Source organism: Dendrobates tinctorius, unplaced genomic scaffold (assembly GCF_039654945.1).
Source record: "Dendrobates tinctorius isolate UK_male_01 unplaced genomic scaffold, ASM3965494v1 ptg000254l, whole genome shotgun sequence".
In the NCBI taxonomy this organism is placed as follows: domain Eukaryota; kingdom Metazoa; phylum Chordata; class Amphibia; order Anura; family Dendrobatidae; genus Dendrobates; species Dendrobates tinctorius.
In genome coordinates this window covers 23,191,439-23,205,000 of record NW_027361921.1, presented here as the reverse complement: position 1 = coordinate 23,205,000, position 13,562 = coordinate 23,191,439, and the positions used below count along the sequence as shown (strand labels likewise).

At 45.2% G+C, this 13,562-nt stretch overlaps 1 protein-coding gene across 3 annotated transcripts in view; it reads left to right on the top strand.

Annotated features, from left to right (window-relative positions):
- The window catches only part of PIKFYVE (phosphoinositide kinase, FYVE-type zinc finger containing), a 603,254-nt gene that overhangs the window by 375,857 nt on the left and 213,835 nt on the right, over window positions 1–13,562 (top strand). For all 3 annotated transcript variants that reach the window (XM_073558214.1, XM_073558213.1, XM_073558215.1), the window contains one exon: window positions 3,039–3,179. In XM_073558214.1, the coding sequence (XP_073414315.1) occupies window positions 3,039–3,179 (141 nt within the window). The remainder of the gene's footprint in view (window positions 1–3,038; window positions 3,180–13,562) is intronic.

Here is a 13,562-nt window from a genome sequence, read left to right as displayed (position 1 = left end):
AGCAAGGCTCAGAGGTGTAATAGGAGAACATCTATATATATAAAATTGAATGTGTGTGTATCACCAACCAATCACGAAGCATCTTTAATTTCCCCAGCGCTGTTTAAAAGAAGCTGAGCTGTGATTGGTTGCTATGAGCAACAATTTTCCTTGCAACCAATCACTAAGCATCTTTCATTTCACCAGAGCTGTTTAAAAGAAGCTGAGCTGTGATTGGTTGCTATGAGCAACAGTTTTCCTTGCAACCAATCACTAAGTATCTTTCATTTCACCAGAGCTGTTTAAAAGAAGCTGAGCTGTGATTGGTTGCTATGAGCAACCGTTTTCCCACTCCAGAAAACACCTCAGCAGACACTGACTGGGTGGGAGAAATCTAGCATCCCCGGGAACATAAGCTCCCAGCCATTGTCTGCCCCCCAGAAAGGAGCAGAGCACATGACAGAAATGAATCCCCCGCCCCTCCCGTGCCCATATCCCCCTCACACATCCTCCATCCCATAGGCACATCTTCCCTCTTAAAGGGATCTGCGGTATGGAAGTTAGGGCAAATCCCTCAGCGCTCTGATTCTGATCCCAGGCTTCTATTAAAGGGATCTTTGGTATGGAAGTCAGGGCAAATCCATCCAGCACTTTGGTTTTGACCCCAGGCCTCTCTTAAAGGGATCATTGGTATGGAAATTAGGGCAATTCCACTAAGCACTCTGGTTCTGACCCTCGGCCCCTCTTAAAGGGATCCCCAGTACGGAAGTGAGGGCAAATCCACTCTGCACTTTGGTCCTGACCCCAGGCCTCTCTTAAAGGGATCTCCGGTATGGAAGTTAGGGCAAATCCCTCAACACTCTGATTCTGACCTCAGGCCTCTCTTAAAGGGACCATTGGTATGGAACTCAGGGTAAATCCATCCAGCGCTTTGGTTTTGACCCCAGGCCTCTCTTAAAGGGATCTCCGGTATGAAAGTTAGGACCGTTCCACTCAGCGCTGTGGTTCTGTCCCCAGGGCCTCTTAAAGGGATCCCTGGTATGGAAGTGAGGGCAAATCCACTCTGCGCTTTGGTACTGACCCCAGGCCTCTCTTAAAGGGATCTCTGGTATGGAAGTTAGGGAAAATCCCTCAGCGTTCTGATTCTCACCCCAGGCTTCTATTAAAAGGATCATTGGTATGGAAGTCAGGGCAAATCCACTCAGCGCTCTGGTTCTGACCCCAGGCTGACAGGATGATGTGGGATACTAGGGGGTGTAGTCCAGTGGCTCTGGCTGACGGGATGATGTGGGATATTAGGGGTAGTAGTTCGGTGACTCCGGCTGACAGGATGATGTAGGATGTTAAGGGTAGCAGTCTGGCGGCTGTGATGGGATGATGTGGGATATTATTGGTATTTGTCCGGTGACTATGGCTGACGGGATGATGTGGGATATTAGGGGTTGTAGTCCGGTGGCTTTGACGGGATGACGTGGGATATTAGGGGTAGTTGTCCGGTGGCTCTGGCTGACTGGATGATGTGGGATATTATAGTGAATGTGGCTATGCGGCATGGGCAGGGCTATACACTCAGAGATATATATATATATATATATATTCATTATAATTTGCTATAAGTAACCGTAGTTAGTTACTATGCCTAGGCAGCGCCGGGCTCTTTAGCTAGTAATGAATAAAAATTAGATTTCCCTGGAACTTGCCCACCATCTAATGTATATGGAGGTCTCTTATCTTAATATGTACTCTGAAATATCACCTAAACTTTTCTAAACGTGTCTGTAATGTATTGTTGGTGTATTTAAATATTTCCTGATCGCCGCCGTCCCAGTTTCCAGCGCTGCGCCGTTCCTCTTCTCAGTCACATGACTTTAATTCAGACTCTATTTATCACACTGGTTTATGTGGACTGGATGTTGCTCTCACAATTGGTCTATGGAGCCTCATTCTGTCCCCATGCTCTTTCATTGATGGGAGCAGCACACTGCATATAGCAGTCCCTGAGTGAGCCGGCAAAGGAAAGGAGCGGCCATGTGACCCAGAAGAGGAGCGGAATGGCTTTGTAATCCAGGAATCCAGTGATCAATAAGTATTTGAATACAGCTGCATCCCAGACGTGTGTAGTTAGGTTTAGGGGATGAATGTGTCTGGAGTACTTATATAAAAAACTGTTGCTTTGTTCATCTATTTCAGATTTATGAGCTCGGGAGGTGAACGAGCTTTAGCGTTACATGTCGCGAGGCACCTCTAATCTGCTGCCATTATTGGTTGGTGCTGCAGCATAATCACGACATTGTGTGTTACTAAAATCATGGTATTCTCCTTGGGGTATCGATACACCTGATGTAAGAAGATTCTAACGCTTCTTCTCTGTGAGAACATGGCCAGATCGGTGTCTGACTTGGCAGGCTTTTGTTGAAAGTTAAGCTTCTGTCATGAAGGCCTTTCTTCTCGTTTCTGGGTGACACCATGTGATATGTTCGATGGATTTCAGACTGTACTTGCTGTTGTTATTGTCTTGCTTAGTTTTTGCTTTTGTCCCTGTAAAGTGGAAGGTCGAAGTTGTATCACTGAGACATGAAAAGACAATTATGAGTAATAGCCTTCATGAAAAGAAGCCCCCTGCAGCCGGGGCGTCTGATTCTTGGAATCTAGGTAGAAGTGGGTGTTTTTGGCTTCATTGTGTAGTGGCACATTGACAGTTGGCTTATTAACTCGTAAAGGGAATCTGTTTGCACAATTTATGCTGCGCTCTGTACACAAAAAGGAGCGTCATGCCAGCTGACTTCATGTCTGTCTGCTGTTTTGTTTTTGAGAAATGTACACTTTATTACTTGCAGCAGGATATGTTAGTTGACTTTTCTCTCCATGTCCAGTAATGGGAGAAAGTTGTCAGTGACAGGGAGCCCCCATGTCATGGCTACCAAGGACCCCTGTGCTGGTGCATATCATTGAGAGGACATCTGCTTCACCTGCCCTGCAAGTTGTAAAGGGTATATTGAACATTGACTACTACCATCGTTCTTTATAGCTAATCAAGCCTTTTTTATCACTTATTTCAGAGGATCGATTCATGACCACCTTGTCTCAAAGTTCCACCGGCTCTACACATCTGCAGATTCCTAGCCCCCCAGAAATAACGGACCACATTTTTACTGGTGCTCCAAATACAGTGGAAATGGACACTGCCAGCAGCTGTGAAGGTATTCCTATTGTCATTTCTCTCCTCTCTAGCACACGGTCATGTGAGTTGGTACTTAGCATCAGGGAGAGGGGGCTTGTAACTAATCACTAAAGGAGTCCAGGGACAATTATCACAAGTGGTTGGTGTCTTCTTCATGGCCCTGTTATACTCTGTCCACAGCATCTGTAACGCTCAAACTACAGTATAAGAAGGAATCCTATCAGTGAAATCCTCTCCACCAGCTGGGAAAGGGGCCCATGCAAGTGGCAGCTGTGTCCTCAGGCGCCTTGCAGTATCTTTTATTGTAATCGGGTCTTTTTTATTTTGTAACATAAATCAATACAAACAGAACAAATGCAAACATAGAAAAAAGAACCATCTGTGCCCCAGCTCAATCCAGTATAGATATGGAACAGACATACAATTGGAGGTAGTAAGGCAACTCTGTACCAAACCTATCGAGGTAGTTCCCTGCACTCTCCGCTCCGTCAGACATGTTCCGCTCTTCCTGGCCCTCCACTCGCTCATCTTTGATCTCTGTTCCATAGATCACATTTCCAGCGCTGAAACACGTATACAATTATTTTCCCTTTTTCCTACTGTAACCACAGGCAGTATGTTAACTATGTTCTTGAATCCATGCCCGCTTTGTCAATCCAGAGGGATCTCCGCTTCTGAAATTTGTTTTTGTGTTTATCTTTCAGTAAATGTCCCTTTGCAGATTCAGCAAATATTTGTTGTTTATGAATTCTGGGATCGTTGGCACCGGAACTGTTCTCCACCATTCCCACCATATACAGCATTTGAGCCACTGCAACTTTGCCATGGTCATCAATACTTAAATCTTATACGTATCCTAATATACTGTACATACAAATGGGAGGGGGGGGGGTAAATCAACTCAGTATAATGTCCAGTACCCCTTTCCACAAAGCTTCTAGGTGACGGCAGGAGCGCAGTATGTGCAGTAAATGTGGGCAGCACGGTGGCTCAGTGGTTAGCACTGCAGCCTTGCAGCGCTGGGGTCCTGGGTTCGAAACCCACCAAGGACAACATCTGCAAGGAGTTTGTATGTTCTCCCCGTGTTTGCGTGGGTTTCCTCCGGTTTCCTCCCACACTCCAAAGACATACTGATAGGGAATTCAGATTGTGAGCCCCATCGGGGACAGTGATGAAAATGTGTGCAAACTGTAAAGCGCTGCAGAATATGTTAGCGCTATATAAAAATAAAGATTATTATTATTAAATGTGCCGCTTGCACCTGGCATTCAGGACATATCCGGCTTAGGCAATCAGACAATCCCTGCATGTGTTGAGGCTGTCTAACAGCTGCGAATCATGTAGCCGCGGGGACTCGAACATATTATTCGAGCCCTTACGATGCTCTGATAACACCCGAGCATGCTCTTAGCATTGCTTTGGGGTTATTAAAGAAGTTGTCCAACCCCGAAATCTAATTTTTTTTTTAGCTAATCTCTGCAGTGTTGTATTGTTATATACATCACCCAATACATTTTTAATTTCTGCCTTTGACTTCTCTTGAATTCCACTTCATTCCCTGTACCCAGTTTGGTCACTTGCTCCTCTACCAGACCAGGCAGCTTACTGGGCTTTTTTTTTTCCTAAGCTCGCAGGCAGAGTTAGACCTGCCCCCATCATCACCATCCAGCCTCACCCTCTCCCGCCCACTGCACACTCATTGACCCTTAGTGTCTGCACCAGCCCTGCCCACTGCACACTCATTGGCTGTTAGTATCTGCCCCTCTCTCTGGCCGCCCACTACACTCATTGGCTGTTAGTATCTGCCCCTCCCTCTGGCTGCCCACTACACTCATTGGCTGTTAGTATCTGCGCCTCCCTCTGGCTGCCCACTACACTCATTGGCTGTTATCTGCCCTCTGTCTGCCCCCTGCACACTCATTGGCTGTTAGTATCTGCCTCTCACACTGGCCAGCCACTACAGTCTTTGGCTGTTATCTGCCCTCTGTCCGCCCACTGCACATTCATTGGCTGTTATTGTAGTATCTGAGCCAGCATTGGCCTCTGTCATTCTTATCCAGTGCAGCCCTGGTCACTCCTCCTCACATCTATAGTGCTAATAGTCATTGCCAGTTGTAATGAATTGGGCCCATGTTGTGTCCAGTGATTAATAGTTAGTAATATAGACTGATGCATTTATATACACGTTTAAGAAATGTGTCCACCGTATATATATGTAGACTACCACATGTAGTCCTCTTCTATGTATCATTGATGAGGTGAGGGGGCTGGATGGAAACCATGCTCGTATTTCATTTACTACAGATGCAGCAGAGCTTTGGTTGTCTAATGGAGCAGGCACAGCTTGTTGGATATAATAGAGCTGTGTATGTAAAAAAAAAAAAGCTGGGCTTCTTACTAGCAGCAGCCCTGAAAAGTCTCCATTTTTTCCTTTAGTTCTGTAGGTAATTGGGTGTAAGGGAACACTCACTGATGGCTGTCTTTTCTAGTCTCCTATGCCGCTCCGATTTTCTTCTGTCCCATGTGACCTGAAATCAGATCTGCTCGATGACGGGGATTGGTGTGTAAACTGGGAGTCAATGTGAGTGTATGGAGTCTTGTTGAGTCTCTAGTAACGCAGCTACATGGCGCTGAAAAATGGAGAACACCGCTATCAGTGGGTGTATTAAAGGGACTGTCTGATCTACAGCTACATAGTGACTTGTGAAGCCTCACAGTGCACATTGCGAGGATTATCTGGTGCCAGGATCATGTGAGTATGAGTAAGTGATTTTCACACTGCCGGTCACATTCTGACTAGATAGCTGCACCCTCGCTCTGTACACTTGCCTGGAAGAAGCTGTGCCCATGTAGTCGGATTGTGATCGGGAATATGCACGTGACATACAGTCACATGATCACCACTCCCGGTGCCAGCACCAAAATCAGAGTCACTGCAGACTTGTAGCTTTAAAGCGGACAACTCCTTTAATAGCGCATCAGCATGGGAACGCATCGTTCTTTGCATCCATCTGCGCCCCCGCAACATGATTATGGGGTGCTATGATAGCCGAGAGTCTGGTGACGCACTCTCTGCCTGCCATCCTGGAACTCCATTGAAACCTAACCTGTGACCAGGCTTCAAAGCAGTCTGTGATTATTACTATACACAGCAGTACAGAAGTACAGCAGTATATAGTACAAGCAATTAGATGGTTGCAGGTTCAAATCCTCTAAGGGCGTTAATAAATTCAGTGAAAAGTAAAAAATAAAAAGTTACCCCATTAAAAAGGATATTAACCTCTTCACTCTCAGGTGACTTTTCCATTTTCATTTTTTCCTCCCTTCCAAAAGCGAAAACTTTTTTTTTCCAGGAACGTCTCTCCTGACAGCACCATGGAGGTTGTTCTTCCTTCCTTATAGGGACAGGAAATGCATGAGAGGTTACAAGGTCCCCTCCCACACCCACACTCCAGTGATTTTCCTGTCCCTGTAAGGACAGGCACGAGAGACACCATGGGAAAGTTAGCAGAGCATGCAGTTTCCAGCGTTTACCTTGCGGGCTAAGGGGGATCAAGGGTCCAAACTCTGCCTTCCCCCTGTAAAGAGGTTCGGGGCCGACACCCCTCTAAGGGGGGGTTTCTCGGCACGTTCCCGTGGAGCATGCTCCGGGTCTTGGAGCTGCTTCCCCCCCAGCGGGGGCTCACGACTCCCATCGCTGGCTGTCGCGTCACCCCAGCGAAGGCTCCCGCCGCCGCATCACTTCCAGGTGCCACCAATGATGACTTCTGGTTGCGTTCCAGCGTGGAACGCATTGGAACCGGAAGTGGAGAACACGCTGGATGGTGACGTCAGACGCGGCAGGAGCCGACATCCCGCGAAGTGTGAGGACTAGACGACCCACTCAAGGGAAGGTAGGACACACATAAGCTGACCTAAATCACCCGACTGAGTACTGAGCGCCAGTAATGGAGGACGCTGCGAGGTCCAGTGAACTCCCTGAACCACCAATGTCTGGAAGTGTGTTTTTTGGGGGGTATGACCTGTCAGAACACAGAAAGACAGGAGTTTATTAAAAACTTTCCTTTGCTTTCACATTAGGGGGACACTGCACCGACTCCTATGGCATCAACATCTAAGAAATCGGGCAAATCCTTGGGCAAATCCAAAAAGTGCCCCATCTGCTCTAGCAGGCTACCAGAGTCGTGGGCAAAACACCTATGTGAGGGATGCACCATCAAAGTCATAAAAGACGAACAGGCTCCTCTCTTTTCCAAGATGCGCACAATAGTCAGAGAGGAGGTTCAGGCCTCCGTCTCAGGACTCCTACTTGCCCATTCATCCCATCAGACCCGTCTTAAGAGACCAAGATGGGAGCCTGAACAATCATCAAAGGAGGAAGTCCAGTCACTAAGTTCGGACTCGGAGGAGGAGGAGGGCGAGATCACCTCGGAGCCTCCTGAGGTGTGGAAAAGAACTCTTTTCCTCAGAAAACACGGACGAACTATTAAGTGCCATAAAAAGCACAATGCAGATTGAGGAAACCCCAAGAGCTCAGTCCATCCAGGAAGAAATGTTTGGGGGCTTAAGAGCTCAGATTCGGCAGGTTTTCCCAGTTAACGACCAGATCCGTACATTGATTTTGGAGGAATGTGAAGACGCCAAAAAAAGGGCTCGTCATTCCTCGAGATTTCAGGCTCCGTCTACCATTTAATCCTGAGGACCTTAGCACTTGGGACAAGGTTCCTAAGATTCACTCTCCGGTAGCCAGAGTATCAAGGAAGACTTCAATCCCCTTTGAGGGTTCCTCTAGTCTCAAGGAGCCCATGGACAGGAAGGCTGACGGGCTCCTAAAGAGGGCATGATCGGTCACCAGATCCATGCACCTGTGGATCGACCAACTAGAACACCAGTTAAGGGGAAACCCCCCCCCTCCGGGGGGATATCTTAGAGGGTCTTCCCCTACTGAAACTCACAACCGGTTTCCTAGCTGACGCTTCAGCTCAGTCGGTATGGTTTGCGGCCAGAAATAATTCTCTATCCAATGCGGCTCGTAGAGCCATATGGATGAAGACCTGGTTGGGTGACTACCAGTCAAAAAACAAATCATGTGCCATACCCTTCTCAAGTGTGAAGGTATTTGGGCCAGTCTTAGATAAAATTCTGGAGAATGGCACTGTCAATAAAAAAGGGATTCCCGAGGAAAAAATTAAAAGATACTTTTCAGAGATCCCGCCCTTCACAGAGCCAGGAATATAGGGGGAAAGAGAGATCATTTCGCTGGGAAAACCCAAAAGGGGGGAAGAACCGAGCCTCTCTATCTCGCTCCGGACCAAGTTCCAGGAGCAGGACAGAATGATGCCAGACCTATAGGGGGTCGCCTCAGACAGTTTTCAGACGCATGGGGGCTCATCTCTTAGAATCAGTGGATCCTAAATACGGTTTCCCAGGGTTATACCCTCGAGTTCACCGAAAAACAACCCCAGCACTATTCATGGTCACAAATCCCTGGTCCAAAGCCATCATAGACCCTATATGGGCAGATGCAACAGATCTGTTAAGATCAAATGTGGTGGTCCCTCAAACAGGGAAGGGTCAGGGGCATTATTCAACCCTTTTTACGGTAAAAAAAAAAAAAAAAAAAAAAACCTTCAGGAGAAAGTCGTACTATTATAAATTTAAAACCACTAAATCGGTGGATCCTGTACAAAAGATTCAGAATGGAGTCCCTAAAAACCACCATTCCCCTCATTGACCGAGACGCCGTAATGTGCACAATAGACCTAAAAAGTGCATACTATCATGTTCCCATTCACTCTCATTCTCAGAAGTTCCTTCGGTTTGCACTAAAAAAAAGACACGTAGTACCATTTTCAGTTTCAGGCTCTTCCTTTTGGTCTATCCTAAGCAACTCTGGTCTTTACGAAGCTGGTCGCCGAGATCATGGCACATTTAAGACAAAGAGGTGTGATCATCGTTCCATACCTGGACAATTTCCTCTTGATATCCCGCTCAGCTTCCGAGTTTAAAAAAGCAACTCAACCTGGTGATCTCCACACTCCATAACCTGGGTTGGATCCTGATCAAGGAGAAGTCAGACCTGTGTCCAGGGATCAGGAAAAACTTCCTGGGAGTCATCTTGGACTCAAGGTAAAGAATTTCGTTATTACCTGAAGAAAAGACAGAATCCGTCAGCAACAAGATTTATCAGCTGCTGAAAGAGCGAGTCTCCATAAGAACTGCAATGAGGGTCCTGGGTACGCTGATAGCATGCATACCATGCGTAATGTGGAGTCAGGCCCACACAAGAGGGCTGCAGGAGGCAATCCTTTTGAAATCGGGACAGACAGACCTCTCTGGACGGAGAAATCCATCTAGCTCCAGCACTAAAATAATCACTGAAGTGGTGGACCAGTCGGAGGAACATCAGTCAAGGGTTACCATGGATCCTATCACCATCCGTGACTATGGTCACAGACGCCAGCAAAGAAGGATGGGGAGCCCATCTGGAAGGAAGATACCTTCAGGGAACATGGTCAGAAAACATCAGGTCGCAATCCTCAAACTACAGGGAATTACACGCCTTGTGGGAGACACTAAAAAGAAGTCAGTCACGGTTACAGGACCAACACATAAAAGTAATGTCAGACAATATAACCATGGTATCGTTTTTACGCCACCAGGGGGGCCAAGACACGGGACTTTTCAGAGCCTGGACGCCCACATCTCTCTTGGGCAGAAAACAATGTTCGCTCCATATCAGCGGTACATCTAGAAGGCTCCAGAAACACCGTAGCCAATTATTTGAGCAGACTGGAAGTCCAAGCCACCGAGTGGGAGCTGAAGGAAGAAATATTAATACACTTGTGCCATCAATGGGGAACCCTCCAGTGTGTCCTCTTCGCATCAAGAAGGAATACCAAACTACAGAGGTTCTACTCCCTCAATCCGGCAGACCACCCAGAGATGGGAAGGGGGCTTGCTATACGCCTTTCCCCCCATCGCTATAATATCAAGACTCCTCAGGAAGATCCAGGAGAAAGGATCATGGGTAATGCTAGTGGTACTTTTCTGGCCTAGATGAAGTTGGTTCCCTCTCTGGGAGAAGATGGCTCAGGAGGGACCGCTCCATCTACCAGCAGTGGAAGATATGCTTTCCCAGGGACCAGTTCTACATCCAATCCCAGAGAACCTGCAGTTGGCAGCTCGGATCCTGAGAGGGAGATCCTAAAGTCTAGAGGCCTCTCAGACCAGGTGATCTCCACGATCCAGGCCAGCCGTAAACCCGTTACGTGCGCAATATACAATAAGGTTTGGAAGAAGTTCTGCTCGGAATGTGGTAGTATCCCGATAGACCCATGCCACCCAAACATTCCCCAATTCCTTGACTTCCTCCAGGCAGGATTTAATAAAGGACTGAGTCCAAGCATGCTAAAGGTTCAAATATCGGCCTTGAGTATTTTCTTTGATTCCCCCTTGGCCTCTCACTCATGGGTAGCGCGTTTTGCAAAAGCCATCCAGAGATTAAGGCCCACGATAAGAAAAGCAGTCCCCCCGTGGGACTTAAATCTGGTCCTTAACGCTCTATGCAAACCCCCATACGAGCCAATAACGGAAATAGATATAACAAAACTCACACTGAAAGCCGTCTTTTTGGTGTCCATCACCTCAGCCAAAAGGCTGGTTGAGATCCAGACCCTGTTGGTACAGAACCCCTACATTCAAATATTTGAAGATCATATAACCCTAAAACTTAACCCGGGATTCCTTCCTAAGGTAGTATCCCCCCAGAATTTAAACAAGGAAATTGTCCTGCCCTCATTTTGTCCGTACCCAAAGAATGATAAAGAAAAATTCTTTCACTCTGCTACTTAGAAGCCACTCAGGAGTGGCGATAAGACACAAACTTGTTTGTCCAATATGAGGGTAAAAATAAAGGTAAAAGGGCATCCAGGCATTCTTTAGCAAGGTGGATATCTTCAACCATCTCCTCGGCTTACGAAGCCGAAGGATTAACTATACCGGAAGGGCTTAGAGCTCATTCCACCACGGCAATGGCAATGTCTTGGGCAGAGAGGGCGGGGCCTCAGTAAAACAAATATGCAGAGCCGCCACATGGTCTACGCTAAGTACTTTCTGTAGACACTATAAATTGGATACATTAACGACTGGCCAGATGGCCTTCAGTCGTAAGGTGCTGCAGGCAGCAGTGCCACCCTAGTGAATTCCTACTTTGGAATTCTCCATGGTGCTGTCAGGAGGAACGTCCTGGAAACATGAGATTAGACCTACCGGTAATATTGTTTCCAAGAGTCCATCCTGACAGCACTGGTAGTTCCCTCCCTAAGATTTGTATTTGTAATGATATGCTTGTACAAAATCTCAATAAACAGAATTGCATCCATCCTGGTGTGGTACTTGGAAAATCAATGGAGTGTGGGTGTGGGAGGGGACCTTTTAACCACTTGTGCATTTCCTGTCCCTATAAGGAAGGAAGGAAGGACAACCTCCATGGTGCTGTCAGGATGGACTCCTGGAAACCATATTACTGGTAGGTCTAACCTCCTTTATTTTTCTGGCCATATAGCCTTATGAGGGCTTGTTTTTTGTGTAACGACTTGTACTTTTGAATTACACCATTGATTTTACCATATAGTGTTCTGGAAAACGACAAAAGAATTGTTGAATTTGCACAAAAAGTGCATTGAAATTGCGGAAAAGTGTAATTGTACAATTTTTTTTAGGTGTTTTATTTACCACATATCAAAAAAATGTCCAAGATGTATAAATACCACCTCAAAAGTTATTCATAATCCATAACTGCCATTAGTAAATGGCAGAAAAAGAGGCAAAAAGCATGATCATAAAATTTCTTCAAAATGTATTATTTACTCAATACATAAAATAAACAAGAGAATATGCACAAAATGCCATGACAATAAGTTTTTGATTACATGAGTTTTATGGTGTTTTCCTGTCATATTTTCTGATATGATTTCTGGTCTGTGTATTATCATGGCATTTTGGCAATATTCCCTTGTTTATTTTATGTATTGAGTAAATAATAAATTTTGAAGAAATTTTATGATCATGCTCTTTGCCTCTTTTTCTGCCATTTACTAATGGTAGTTATGGTTTATGTTTTATTTACCACGTTCATTATATGGTAAAACTGTTCTGGCATCATGATATGAAAAATTTATAGTGTTTTTTTTTTTAAAGGGGGGGGGGGAAATTTGGGAAATTTGTAAGAAAAAAAATTTTTTTCTTTTGTGTACATTTTCCAAGACCCGTAGCATCTGTTTTTCATTATCTCATGCCTGGTGAGGGCTTATTTTTTTACACCCTGAGCTGACTTTATTGATACCATTTTGGGGTAGATAGGATATTTTGATCGCCTGTAATTGCTTTTTATTTCAATGTTGCTGTCGAAAAACACCGTACTTCTTGCATTTTTATTTATTTTTTCATCATGCCATTTATCGATCAGATTAATTTCCTTATTATTTTGATAGAGCGGACATTTCTGAACACAGCGATACCAAATGTGTTTTTTTTACTTTTTCTTTATTTTATTTTTTTCATATTAAAAAAAAAAAAAAAAATGTTTTCTTTTTACTGTATTTAATAGTGCCCTTTGGGGACTTGAAGTTGCCACCATTTGATCGCCTGTGCTGTACATAGCAGGGCTTCAGCACTGCTATGTATAGGAGAAAAATAACAATCTCCTTTCAGTGCCGACCATAGGCTGGTGTTCACTGAAGGATTGTTATGACATGTGTGGGGGTCCTCTGCAGACCCCGGGCTGTCATGACAACCCATCGGCGCCCCGCAATCACATCACAAGCACATCGATGGGAGCGGGCAATGATGTGCCCCCCCGCCTGTGCGTGTTAAATGCCGCTGACAGTGACATGTGCAGGGAAAAATGTAGACTCGGTGCGCCCTCCTCAAAGACGTGAGACATGACAGATGATGGAAATATACGTCATGTCAAGAAAGTGTTAAAAAAAATACACATCTGGTATTACCACATACATAAAAGTTCAAGCTATCAAAATATAAAATCGATCAACCTGATTGGTAAACACTGTGCACAGAATAGAATTCAAAACTCCAAAAAATGCAGTGAGAAGTGATGAAATTGTCATATCTATCCTAAAATAGTATCAATAAAAATGTCTCCACTCACAAGAATCAAGCTCACACTGCTTCATATGCCCCAAAAAATGAAAACATTATGGATGGTGACAAGATTTGTTTTTTCATTTTTTTTTTTACTAGTAAAATAAAAAAAAACCGGCCTGTTTGGTATCGCTGTAATCATTTTTACCACCCAATGTAAGCCGGAAAAACCATTCCCAAAAAACAATGTCAGAATTGACTCTCTTTCACCACACTCAGAATTTTTTTTTTCCATTTT